At 44.5% G+C, this 12,862-nt stretch overlaps 1 protein-coding gene across 2 annotated transcripts in view; it reads right to left on the bottom strand.

The window, feature by feature from the left end:
- The window catches only part of ptprz1a (protein tyrosine phosphatase receptor type Z1a), a 124,472-nt gene that overhangs the window by 37,017 nt on the left and 74,593 nt on the right, over positions 1–12,862 (bottom strand). For both annotated transcript variants that reach the window (XM_085780260.1, XM_085780259.1), the window contains exons 11-13: positions 10,795–10,835; positions 7,527–10,095; positions 801–939 (exon numbers count right to left, since the gene is read on the bottom strand). In XM_085780260.1, coding sequence (XP_085636386.1) covers positions 801–939; positions 7,527–10,095; positions 10,795–10,835 — 2,749 coding nt within the window. The remainder of the gene's footprint in view (positions 1–800; positions 940–7,526; positions 10,096–10,794; positions 10,836–12,862) is intronic.

Here is a 12,862-nt window from a genome sequence, read left to right as displayed (position 1 = left end):
CACAACAGGAGCAAACTCACTGGAAATAGTTTTATTTCTGAAATCTGAACATCCTGTTGCTGCTCTCAGCACACCTGCAGTGACGTGTGCCTGAGTGTCTGAGTTTGTTTAATCATTCACACACACATATATATATATATATAGCCTACAGAAAAGAAGAAAGGAACCCACTGCTTAAAGGGATAGTTCAACATTTTGGCAGAATGGCCCATTGCCATAATCCCTATAGTCATAGCAGTAGGTTCGTTACCTTTAATTGTCGGTGCAAGCTATTTTTAGAACGGCGGAGCAGAGCCGTGAGCTGCTCAGAGCTACGCTACGGAGGCTCATCATGGGATTTCTTGGTTTCCCTCATCAAACTCATCAAATACACAATCCAACAACTCCACAACGCTCTGGTGGACAAGTTGTGAGTTGTGTCCCGCCCATTCGCCCTGAGATCAGCTGTGATTGGCTCCACCCACCTCATGATGCTGCACAGATGAGTAGTGTAACCAATGAACCAATGGGAGTCATATGAAATATTGAAAACTGTTTTGTTTCTTTAACTACCAAAATCTAATCAGCTCTAGTGAAAGTTAAGTTTCTCACATACGAACCCCAAATTATATTTTCTAACGAGGCTGTTTCACCTCTACCTGTCTGAATATCTGACCGAACGGATGGAAGCATCGTCCATGTTTGACTGAACACAACAAACTTTGCTGTAATTGATCTGTTGTTTGAGTAAAACTGATCCCAGGCCAGCTCCTTCTGAGGAGATTTGTTAATAATAATGATACTAAAACAGCAACACTGACCTCCAGTAGACGAAGATGCTGATGAGGACGATGAGGCCGAGGACGGTGAGGGTGGAGATGACGGCCAGAGGAACCACGGCCTTCCTCTCCCTCTCCCTGATGGAGCCCACCCTGGACTCGTGGCTGCTGTTGCTGGCGTCTGGAGGAGAGGACAGGACAGGAAGTCAAACTACAGCGGGAAACCCACGGCAACCAATCAGAAGCATCATCATCCATCACCTGTTGATTCTCAAGAGGCCGGAGCTGCTCTGGCTGCAGATGAGATAAATTAAAGGGATAGTAGCATTTTTTTAAAGTGGGGTTGTATGATCTCCAAATAGCCCCTAAGTACTTTAATTGCAGTAGAAGACTCTCTGCACTCCTCCCGTTAGCAACGCCAGCCCATAATAGCCCTGCCCAGAGATTTACAACATACAGTGTTGTGAATGGACCCAAAGAAACGGCCTATTTTCACGGCCTAAAAGAGGTTTTACCTGAAAAAAAAACCACAGTTCCATTATAATATAATTTTTTCCAGCCCTTCAAAGTGCAGGAAAAACACAGTTTTTATTTGGAGCTAACCAACTCACGTATCCCTCCGCCCAGGGTTAGCGCCCGCCGATCAGCAGTTGGTTAGGTCCAAATAAAAACTGTGTTTTTTGAGCAGCTGGAAAAAATTATATTATAGTGAACAATGGAGCTGTGTATTTTTTTCAGGTAAAACCTCTTTTGGGCCGTGAAAATAGGCCGTTTCTTTGGGTCTGTTCACAACACTGTATGTTGTAAATCTCTGGGCAGGGCTATTATGGGCTGGCGTTGCTAACGGGAGGAGTGCAGAGAGTCTTCTACTGCAATTAAAGTACTTAGGGGCTATTTGTAGATCATACAACCCCACTTTTAAAAAATGCTACTATCCCTTTAAACTCCGAGTCACCCACACAAGTTAATTATAGAAACGACTCCATTGTGGCGCTCTGATGATGTCGTCGTCGTCGCCGCCTTGAACCGACAACGTTCAGGTCGACGTGGTCAAGTGTGGATTTGTTCTTCTGAATCTGGACCATTCAGGCATTTATCCTTCTTTACTTTTATCCTCACGCTGCGTTTCAACTCCCAACTATTTCATCCATTTGAATATGAATCTATCTAAGACTTCTCTCTCTCCACTTCAGCCGCCGCCTCTTAGTGCTTTTTCACGACGTGACATAGTATACAGGATCTGGAAGCTATAAATGACCAATTTCAGTCTCGTCTAATTGTTGGAGATCTTTTACAGATTCTCCTCCCGGCAGCTGAAGAGGTTCATGTTGTTGGCTGAACTGATTCATTAGTGGTTACAAGTTACAACAGTCAGGAAACCAATAAGAGCTGAGTTGTAATGACCCATTATTATATAAATAACCTGGTGGGATTGAGACACGACTTGGACCAACATTTTGAGGTTCTTCACAAAATGCGATTAAAGGGATACAGTAGTTCACCCAAAATTCAAATTTCACTCATTATCTCCTCCCCCTCATGTGGACTAAGAGCTGGGAGAAGTTTCAGAGTCCTCCGTGGCTTCTCTGAGTTACAGGGGGTCTCGGCGTAGCAGTGCATGTCCATATAACGGTTGCAAATGGATACCAACTGTCTTCGTAACAAAAAGACAAACCAAAAAACATCCAAATACCTCCATGCTGCTCGTACTGTATGTAATGTCCCTCTTGTATTGAAGCCCCTAAATGCGAAATTGTCCCGAAAAAAATTAAATAAGTCTATATTTCAAGCTTGTTTTGTAGCGGAAGCTCCTCTTCCTGGTTCCCGGTAGACTTATTTAATTTTTTTCGGGACAATTTCGCATTTCGGGGCTTCAATACAAGAGGGACATTACATAAGAGCAGCATGGAGGTATTTGGATGTTTTTTGGTGTGTCTTTTTGTTACGAAGACAGTTGGTATCCATTTGCAACCGTTATATGGACATGCACTGCTACGCCGAGACCCCCTGTAACTCAGAGAAGCCACGGAGGACTCTGAAACTTCTTCCAGCCCTTAGTCCACATGAGGGGGAGTAGATAATGAGTTGAAATTTCAATTTTGAGTGAACTATTCCTTTAAGTTTGATCTGAAATATTGAGTTTCTGAAAAGGTGCAAACACTAAATCATGTTCACGTCTCCTCTGTGGCTCTGACTGTTTCTGGTTTTATGAATAAAAATCCAAGAAAACTTCAGTCTGACCGATCAAAATCTTCCAGCCCTTAGTCGACATGAGGGTGAGTAGGCCTAGATAATGAGTGAAATTTAAATTCTGGGTGAACTATCCCTTTAAAGCATTTTACTAGAAAACCAGGAGCTGCTTTTAAGACAATGTTCCCCAAAAGGCTAAACAGGTTTCTAACTTCTGTGAGGGCAGAGGAGGAGAAATAAATCCTCCATATTTTGTGTTTCTATGTCTAAAAGCTTTTGAGAAAATAAGTGAAATATTCATAGATGCAGGCAGAGTTTGGACCGGTTGTCCTTTTCATGGGGGGTTTTCTTAAGAAAAACATACAGTAGGCCATATCCCACGTGTCCTGAGTCCACATGCAGCGGAGGTCTGAGTCTCTGATAACCCAAAAAAAAAAAAAAACTCAAAATGTACAAGAAGCTCAAGGACCTGAGGTGACTCGGGTTTACCTCGACCACGGAGCTCATTCCTGCCTCCAGAGCAGCGTGTGGCCTCCTTGAACCGCTTTGCAGAAGCAAAAAAAAAAGCTCCAGCGCTCTCAGATCTCTGATAATACACTTCAGAGAGGAGAAACATGAACCGTGGTACTGGAACACACACAATGCACCACCACCATTCACATTCACATTCAGTCGTCTGCTGCTGCACAAACACAAAACTCATCACATTCAAACCACCTGCCAAACCACTTGAAAGAAACACAGAGGCGCACAAAGGCTCATAATCAAAAGTCCATCACAGATCAAGCGAGAACATAATTCATCAGACTGTGCTGCTGCAGCGCACAAACAAAGCTGAGCACCGAGTCAATCAAGCAGCATAATTGTAACTTTGAATAACGGGGGGATGAAAAACCTGACGGCTGAACCTGACCTCACTGAGCCGAGCCGCCGCTGAATCCTCTCCTTTATCGTCTGAGAAGCAGCGAGGAAAACACTAGTGTGGATTAACCTTGACTGTATGATGGGAGGCTGCTGTGCTGTTTGTCAGAACTTACCTCTTCTCTGCACAAACTGACTCAGTTCAGCTGTGAATGGCTGGGTCTGCCCTGCCGACGAGTTCATAAAGAGCCCGTTGTTGTGTGCTTTCTACCCATTCATTCAGTCACATCCATCCATCCATCCAACATCCAAATGTCTGCCTCTCTCTCTCTCTCAAAAAAAAAAAGAAAACCCTGGACATACGGGGCGATGAGAATGGGCGAAGGAAGAAAAAAAAAGAAGATGGAAAAGGTTATTGGAGACTGAAAGAGACAAAAAAGTGACTCAAAAGATGATCTGACAAGAATTCAGGACACAAAAAAAAACTTCTACTCAGAGTTTTCCCCCACGTGAAAAGATTTTTTAGATTAAATGCCGGAGTTAAACTAATAAATGATGAAGGATGGAGGATGGAGGATGGAGGAGTTTGTCTGTCAGGATGTCAGGGGCACCGGCTACGGAAATACACCGGCAAAGGTACAGTCACGTTTTAAAGAACGAACCACGTCAGTGTTTTAGCCACTTCTTCTTAGACTTCTATTGACGAGCTAATTCATTAATTAGTAGGTTTTACAGCGCTCCTGTCGTTTGTCCTTCCTGAAATATGACTCAGATTACTTGGTTTTTATTTCATCAAGTTTGAAATTGTAACATTGTTTCCACGTACGACTTCTTTTTTTCACTTCGTTGTGTGTTTTATTTTTTTGCTGCAGACTGATGATCCATCGCCGTGTTTCATTTCCCTTTGCAAACTTTGTCACGTTGCAGCAAACACTTGAGAAACTTTTGTTAAACGCGCTTTCAATGGCGCTTTGACGACGATGACCACGAAGAGTGCAGCAGCAGCAGCGGTTCAGTTCAGTGCCGAAAACCCCAAACACACAAACAGAAAGATATCTGAAAACAAAACAGAAAGATATCTGAAAACAATAGCCTACGTGTTGTCAAAAAAATTAAAAAGGTCTGAATTTGTATGTTTCATTCAGAAAACACTCCAAACTCAGAGTGTCCTTGAGTAGCTACACAAGGCTTCAGTGAGTTTTAGCGACTACACACATCGACACATAAAGGCCGGCTGCTGCTGCCGACGGTGATGGATCATTTACCTACAGCAAGTTTTAATCCTCCACAAGTTCATTTTTGTTCTTTTAAGACACAGTTTCATCTATATTTGATTCCCAAGCTTCTGTGAAATATACACGATTTGTTTTAAATAGGTCGACTGTTTGAATGAACCTTTATGCTTCTTTACAACCTTCACATCAAGATCTGGTCTCAGGCTGAGAGATTCAGTTTTATTAAAGATAACCGGGACATTTTCTAAAAACTGTAATTAAAGATATTGTTGAAAGTTCCCTGTTTGGGTTTTTACTATCTACTGCAAAATGTGGATGGCATATAACCATTTGATAGATCTAACTAAGTTATGCTTCAGTGGCAATTTTTTCCTTTTGCATTTGTGACATTTTATGTATTTTACTTACTTATGTTTTCATTTTATTATCATTTTTACTCTGCATATTTGTGTGCATCTGTGTGTGTGTACATGGGTATGCACTTGTTTATACGGTAATTACTTTATTTATGTGCTGTTGATCATGATTGTTGTCCTCGAAATCTCAATAAAAATGTGATCACAAAAAAAAAAAGATATTGTTGAAAGCTTCATGAATCGATCTGTTGCTGATGACTCAGTGAATCACAGTATAGATGTGTTGTGGTGTCAGATCCAGCAGCAGCTTTACAGAGCTCTGCTGCCCTCTGCTGGACATCGACAGGAACATCTGCTCTCTGAGTGGATCTCTGGTTGACAGGGACTATGTTTACACGGACAGCAGTTATCTGACTATTGACCTTATTCTGATTAAGGTGTTTACATGAGTTGCTTTTAGAATATTCCTTTAATGTTCCAGTTTTACATGTTATAGAGCGTAGATGGATTAGCCTGGCCTACGTCATGCTGTCTGACTTTCCCTCCAGAACATCCCACCCTCAACATTCAGTTTTGGGTGTTTCATTTTTAATTTGGAGGCTTCAGCCTACTTCTTTGTCATGCATTACGTGCCATTCTGCAACATTACGCAACCACGACAAACTGGGAGGTACTGGACGAGAGTATGAAGTAAGGACTAGTGGGACAGAGAGTCGATTTAATGTTTTATGGTTTCTCTTTGCGATCTCTTGTTTGCCATTAAAGCTGTCCTGTCGCAAAATGCAGCCAAACTCACACAGAACGTTAATATTGAGATGTGTTTGATAATGTGACTAAATAAGGAATGACTCAACATCTTAATTTGATTAGTGTTAAATTTTACTATGACCTGAACCGGACTACAGTAATCAGAAATCGCTGTTTACATGGCAGTTTCTTAATCTCAGTATTGTCTTAAAGGGACAACGAGGAGTTTCTATTTGGTTATAAAAAAGTCTCATATTAATGTGGATGAATCTACGTTACCCACACTTGTTAATGGGCCCATTTTCGATAAATCTATGGTTTTGTCTCTATGGTTATTTTGTTATTATTAGTGGTGGTGGAAATGCTGGGCGAGCCGACCAGCGTTTCTTTACTTCAGGTTTTGTGGCGAGTCATGAGAATAACGCCGCCGAATCTCCGTTTATGGAACTACGACGGTATGTGATCGTCTTCCAACCTCTGACTTTAATTCTTGATGAATGAAAACATGAGTCTGTCTTGCGCCGGTCAAAGAATTTCACGGTGCGGAGGCTCATAAATGTAGTGTGAAAACACTTCGCTTTTCCAAAACTCCTCGTTGTCCCTTTAATTTGATTAGTGTTAAATCCAAATAAAACCTTATACGTTAATCAGAAATCGCTGTTCACAGTTTCTTAATCAGATTAATATTGGAGTTTTGTTGACCATGTAAATGTACTCGGAGATGTTGAGGAATTCAAGAAGAAATTCATTGCAATTTCACGTTGGTATTTTTCCTTTTTACTCTTATATTATGAATCTGTCTGATCCTTTGTTTTATATTCTATTGTTCTGCGACTGTGAAGCAGTTTGTCCTTGAGTCTGAAATCTGCGGTAATAAATTCAGTGTCTCATCTCAGTGCCCCATTTTATACGTTTACGTCCAGTCTGTTTTTGGTAACGTCACTAATTGTCCCTGATCCGCCAAAATCCTGAAAATATGTTGCTATGTACTGTTGTGTTTGTTATTACTCGAGTCACCTTTTTTCTTTTTCTTTTTAACCTATGGATTAATCCGGTTACAGTTTGGTTTAACACCGAGCTCTGCGACGACCCAAATGCATGCTGGGATAGAGAATCGACCCCTTTCCAGAACTGATGGATTAATGGTAGTAAGATATGACGATGAAGAGAGTGATTAATTGACGTTATGGGATATCCTGTTGGCGACTGCGGTTGTGGATATTATTCTTACTCTGGCTTTCACAGACAGAAATGAGAAGAAATGAGATGTGGTTTTGTTGTAGTTGACAGATGGTTGGATTAGTCCAGAACTCTTCCCGGTCCCTCGGCATCGTGCCGACCAGACATTGTGCAACACGACGGAACGACGGCGTGTTTACCTGCGACTGGTTCCTCTTCCTCTTCCTCTTCCGACTCTCTTTCCATTCGCTCGGAGAGACTGAAGTCGGACGACGTCTCGTTGTCGTACAGGCTTTCGCCCGGCCCCCCCGAGCCGCTCTCCTCCTCCCCCCCGGCCAGCGACCAGGGCGAGGCGGCCGAGGTTACCACCGTCGGCGTGGTGACCGGAGCGGCAGCCGCGGCGGTGCTGCTGCTGCTTCCCGCCTCTGAGGCCATCGCGCTGCCGCTCTCGCTCTCGAAATAAAACGCTGAGGATCGGTCATCCAGATCGTCGTCGGATGGGGGGGTCTGCTGGCCGGACGGTTGGGGAACGGTTACTACGGTGACTTTGGTCGAATACGGGATCGGGATCGCGCCGTCCCCCGAGGCCGAGGTCTGAACCCGGTCCCACTCCTGATCTACTCCTATCTCCTGGGAGTCGGGGAACAGCGCCGAGCCGGATGCAGATGCAGATGCACTGCTGCTAGTGTCTAACGCCGTCGGTCCGTCAGGGGTCGGGGTAAAGGGGGATGTTGAAGGGGTGGAAGAAGGGAAGGCAGTGGTGGTAGGGGAGGAGGCAGAGTCGTCCGCATCCGCATCTGATGCCAAGAACCAGGAATCACTGACGGCGGCGGTGGACGCTGTGGCTGCAACAGAAACGGGCGGATCACTGTGGGTGTGGGTGGGTTGGAGAAGCTGGGAGAGTAGCAGAGAGGGGAACGATGATGACGGAGAGACGACGGCGCTGTGAGATAAGGACAGACCTTCAGAAGAACCCACCACAGATACAGCAGATACAGAGGAGCGAAGGTCGTCTACACCAACACCAACACCGACACCATTGGCGCCAATGGCCGAAGGGAAACCACCGACACTCGAGTCCCAGACTGAGGAGGCAGACAGCGACGCATGCAACCAGGACGAGGACGCCGAGGGCTCCAGAGAGCAGCCGCACACGGTGTCGCTGTCCACGTCGCTAGCTAACGGAAACAACCCATCACCATCGCCGCTGGGGAGAAACGACTCTATGGCGCTCCCTTTGGCGTACCTCCTCGAGTCCTCGAGCGAGTGGGACAGACCCGGCGTTGCTGCCCCAGAGAGGGCGAAGTCACTAGAGAGGAGAACCGAAGGCTGAAGATGGAGGGTAGGGCTGAGAGAAGACAGAGAGACTATGGACAGCGAGGGATCCCAGGGGGATTTGGACAACAGCAACTCGTCGGCAGTACCAGAGGGATCTGGCATCGTTTGCAGAGGAGGGGTAGTATCGCTAAACGCTACGGTGTGACCTGAAGAAACCGACAAAGACGTAGGAGAAGAACCAGACAACAAATCACCATTGGGATCATCATCAGACCCAACAGCACCACCACCACCACCATGGGAGGCAAGGTCAGCCGTCTCCCAACCGGGGGACAGGGGGAGCGAGGAGGGGTGGGGGTGAGGCAGGGGGTAATAAGGCAGGGCAGAGGCAGCGAGCGTAGGCGTGGGGGTTGGAGGGGAAGGAGAAGGGGAAGAAGCTGCTGCTGCTGCTGTTGGGTCTTTGCTACTAGACAGCGGCGGTGCAGTAGCGGCATGCAGCTGCAGGGAGTCCGATGCAGAGGCAGAAGACGACAACATGTCAGGCCAGGATGAGGAAGGAGGGTCATGCAGATGCAGGCAAGCGGAGGAGTCGGGGTCCGTGGTGTCACACAGAGGGGAGGAAGAGGAGGAAGCGTGGGAGGAAGAGGAGGATGGGAGGACAGTGGGACGCTTCTCACCGTTGGACGACACCGGCTTCACGGTCTGCAAGAGAAGAACAGCGCTCAACTGGACAGAGGTTGTTGTAGACGAGACATGAGGCATGATGCCGGGAGTCGTGGTGGTGGGACTAGCAGCTTCGCTCGATGAGGAAGGTCGGGAAGTCGAAGTTTGGATCTCTGGAGGATCTGGAAGACCTTCAAGTCCACCTTCAGGATTGGTTTTGGTTTCCTCCTCGTTTATGGGACGTCCAAGCACCTGGACGTTCTCGGTCTCGATCAAAGACGACGATGTTGTGCTGCTCATGTCGCTTGTACGAGACCTCATGGTCGTCGTTGTGCTGCTGCTGTGTGAAGATAAACCTTTACCACCTCTAGTGTTTGTGCCTCCGAAGAAAACTCCTTCTGCTTCTGTTCTGGACTGTGAAGGAGCAGAGGAGGAGGTGGAGATGAACTCCTCGGTTGTGGTTGTTGTGGTTGTTGTGGAGTAAGAAGGAGCTCTGAAGTCCGTCTCTCCACCGGTGTCTGGTGACGGGGCGACCCCCGGTGGTTGGACGGTGGTACTGCGCCGTGACGTTTCCTCCTCTGAACGGCTCAGGACTCGATCGGACTGAGTCGACCTGACCGAGGGAACCGGATCGGTGGTGCTGCTGGTTCTTCTGTGACCGGTTGTTGTGGTGGTTCTGATGTCCGGTACAGGTAGAGGAGGAGGAGGCGATCCGGTCGTGGTCGTGGTCGTGGTCGTGGTCGTTGTCGTTGGCGACCGCGTAGGGTTGAAGAGGAGATCGTAATCCTCGGTTTGGGCCGGTTCACTCGCATCAGGTTCATAGTTGCTCTGGTGGCGACAGAAAGATTTACAGACGGGAACAAATCACAGTGATAAATATCTAAATAAACATCTGTATTAAAGGGATAGTGCACCCAAAATTGACATTTCACTCATTATCTCCTCCCCCTCTGGCCTCTGGCTGGGAGAAGTTTCAGAGTCCTCCGTGGCTTCTCTGAGTTACAGGGGGTCTCGGCGTAGCAGTGCATGTCCATATAACGGTTGCAAATGGATACCAACTGTCTTCGTAACAAAAAGACACACCAAAAAACATCCAAATACCTCCATGTATGTAATGTATGTAATGTCCGTCTTGTATTGAAGCCCCAAAATGCGAAATTGTTCAGAAAAAAATTAAATAAGTCTATGTTTCAAGCTTGTTTGTAGCGGAAGCTCCTCTTCCCGGTTTGTCAAATTTGGACGAACCAGGAAGAACTTATTTAATTTTTTTCAGAAGAATTTTGCATTTCGGGGCTTCAATACAAGATGGACATTACATACGAGCAGCATGGAGGTATTTGGATGTTTTTTGGTGTGTCTTTTTGTTACGAAGACAGTTGTTATCCATTTGCAGCCGTTATATGGACATGCACTGCTACGCCGAGACCCCCTGTAACTCAGAGAAGCCACGAAGGACTCTGAAACTTCTCCCAGCCCTTAGTCCACATGAGGGGGAGTGAACTATCCCTTTAAAAAAAAGTTTCTTACCTCGTCATCAAATTCTTCTGAATCTGGATCCAGTGCATTTTCTGAAAAAAAAAAAAAGGGCCAGAGATGACATCATTAGTTCCTTAAGCATTAAGATAACTGCACAATTTAACTGTTGTCTGCTTTGGTTGTAGTTTATGTTGGTGTTCATTTCCTTAGGTTGAAAATGTACAAAATAAAAAACGAAAAGAAAATGTAAAAGCAGAGACATGTGACAAAGGGATGAAACAATATGAGGAGAACAACATGGAGAGGAGAAAGTGGGACACTGTGTTTCTGGAAAACTTCAGAAAAATCTCTCTCTTTCTTGATGGAAATGATGAAAATGAGTGAAAGAAGGTCAGAAGGTTAAAGTGGAAAAGTGGGAGAAGGTTAAACACACCACCTGAAGCAGTGTTTTCTTTTACACAAGGAGAATATACAGTAGGCTACCAATGCATGCAACACATCAGGCACATCTGGAACTTCATGCATGGGTTCCCCCAAAAGAAAACACAAGCAAAAACCTCAAACAAAAAAAAGCATTTGCAACTGATCTGATCAGTTTCCTGTTTCATCCTCCTTATGAAACCAGACGAGCCGAGGGAAGAAAATTTGACAACTTCCTCTGATTCTGAGTCTCGCCTGTTTGGGCTTCAACCTCCGCCCGTCCGCCACCAAAGAGGGATAAAACAAACTCGCCAACAAAGAGTTTGCAAACGCCACAGACTACGTTGAGCGAGCTCAGACGCACACACAGCACACAGCGGGCATGTCGGGGGCAGGTGTGGTCTTACCTGTCCGAGGCTAAGGGACAACATCATGGAGACCAGATCAGACTGGTTTGTGAAGCATGAGATGAGGTTTTACAAGTTTAATGAACTGGGTTTGATGGAGATGACTGAGGGATGGTTGTTAAGGTGAGGGTAGGAGGGGACTTTAACTGATCAATACTGTATATCGCTCTTTTTGAGCTTTATCTGAAACAACGCATGAGTGAAATTAAAATTATATGAAGAAGTCTGGTCATTTGATTGACTAGCCAATCAACAGAAAATTCATTAACGTTTATGAATGTGAATGAATGTTAAGCTGGATACCAAATAAAAAGAAATACAGAATGTGCATGATTTTCATTCATAGGCTATCATTTAACAATTTTTAATGAGTTGGAAATTATATCACTGTTTAATATTAATTAAAATATTTTGTGTAAAGTATCAATAGCCTACCTATTGTAAGTATTAATCAAATAAAAATGCCAAGCAGACTTAAAGAGAATCAGAAGTATCAAGATCTAATTTTCATTGCTAATGTTAGCAATTTAGCCACTGTTAGCTAAGTAAAAAAAACGTAAAAAAACAGCAACTTTAAAGTCATTGTCAGACTAAGAACAAAAGTTGCTAAATATTTATGTATTGATATGAAAGAGAGAAAACAAGCAAAATTTTTTACATAAAAACATTTTCTGTTGATTAACCAACAGTTTTGATTAGCTAACTGTAACAGACGGCGCCTTAATTAGCTTTAGCATGAAACTATCCGTGTTGGTGTAGCATTAAGCTAACGTTACAAACATTTCAAACAGCTAAAGCCTGTTTTAGTATTGTGCTACCTCATGTTTGTTATTTCAACTCTTGACTTTTGCGTTAAACATGGTCAGAAACTTGGCTTAAACTTAGCTACATTTAGCATTAGCCTAGCTAGCCAGACAAAGAGTCCCGTTCCCTTCAGTTACTGAATGATGCAGAAACATCAGTCGTTCATGCAAGTTGACAGTGAAATAGGATGCAGGGGGTTATTTTCTCTTTGTAACAAGACATATTAAGTTTATTTAATAGAAAGTTAAAATACAACGTTACTGTGATTGTCATTCCAATCCATGTTACACAAGATGCGGCTGCAGACATGCAAACATTTTCTCTTACTGTGAGATGCAGAAGGAACGGACGCCACAGAGTGAAAAACAAACCACAAGATGGAGGCGTTTTCGTCTCCTCCACGTGACATGAAGGTTACACAGGAAATGACCCCAAACCAAGCATGATCTGTTCTTGTTTTCTTTATATAAATATAGAAATATATATAG

This window comes from Trachurus japonicus, chromosome 6, assembly GCF_045865225.1.
Source record: "Trachurus japonicus isolate A0001 chromosome 6, Traja_1.0".
In the NCBI taxonomy this organism is placed as follows: Eukaryota; Metazoa; Chordata; class Actinopteri; order Carangiformes; family Carangidae; genus Trachurus; species Trachurus japonicus.
This window is presented reverse-complemented; position numbering and strand designations above follow the sequence as displayed.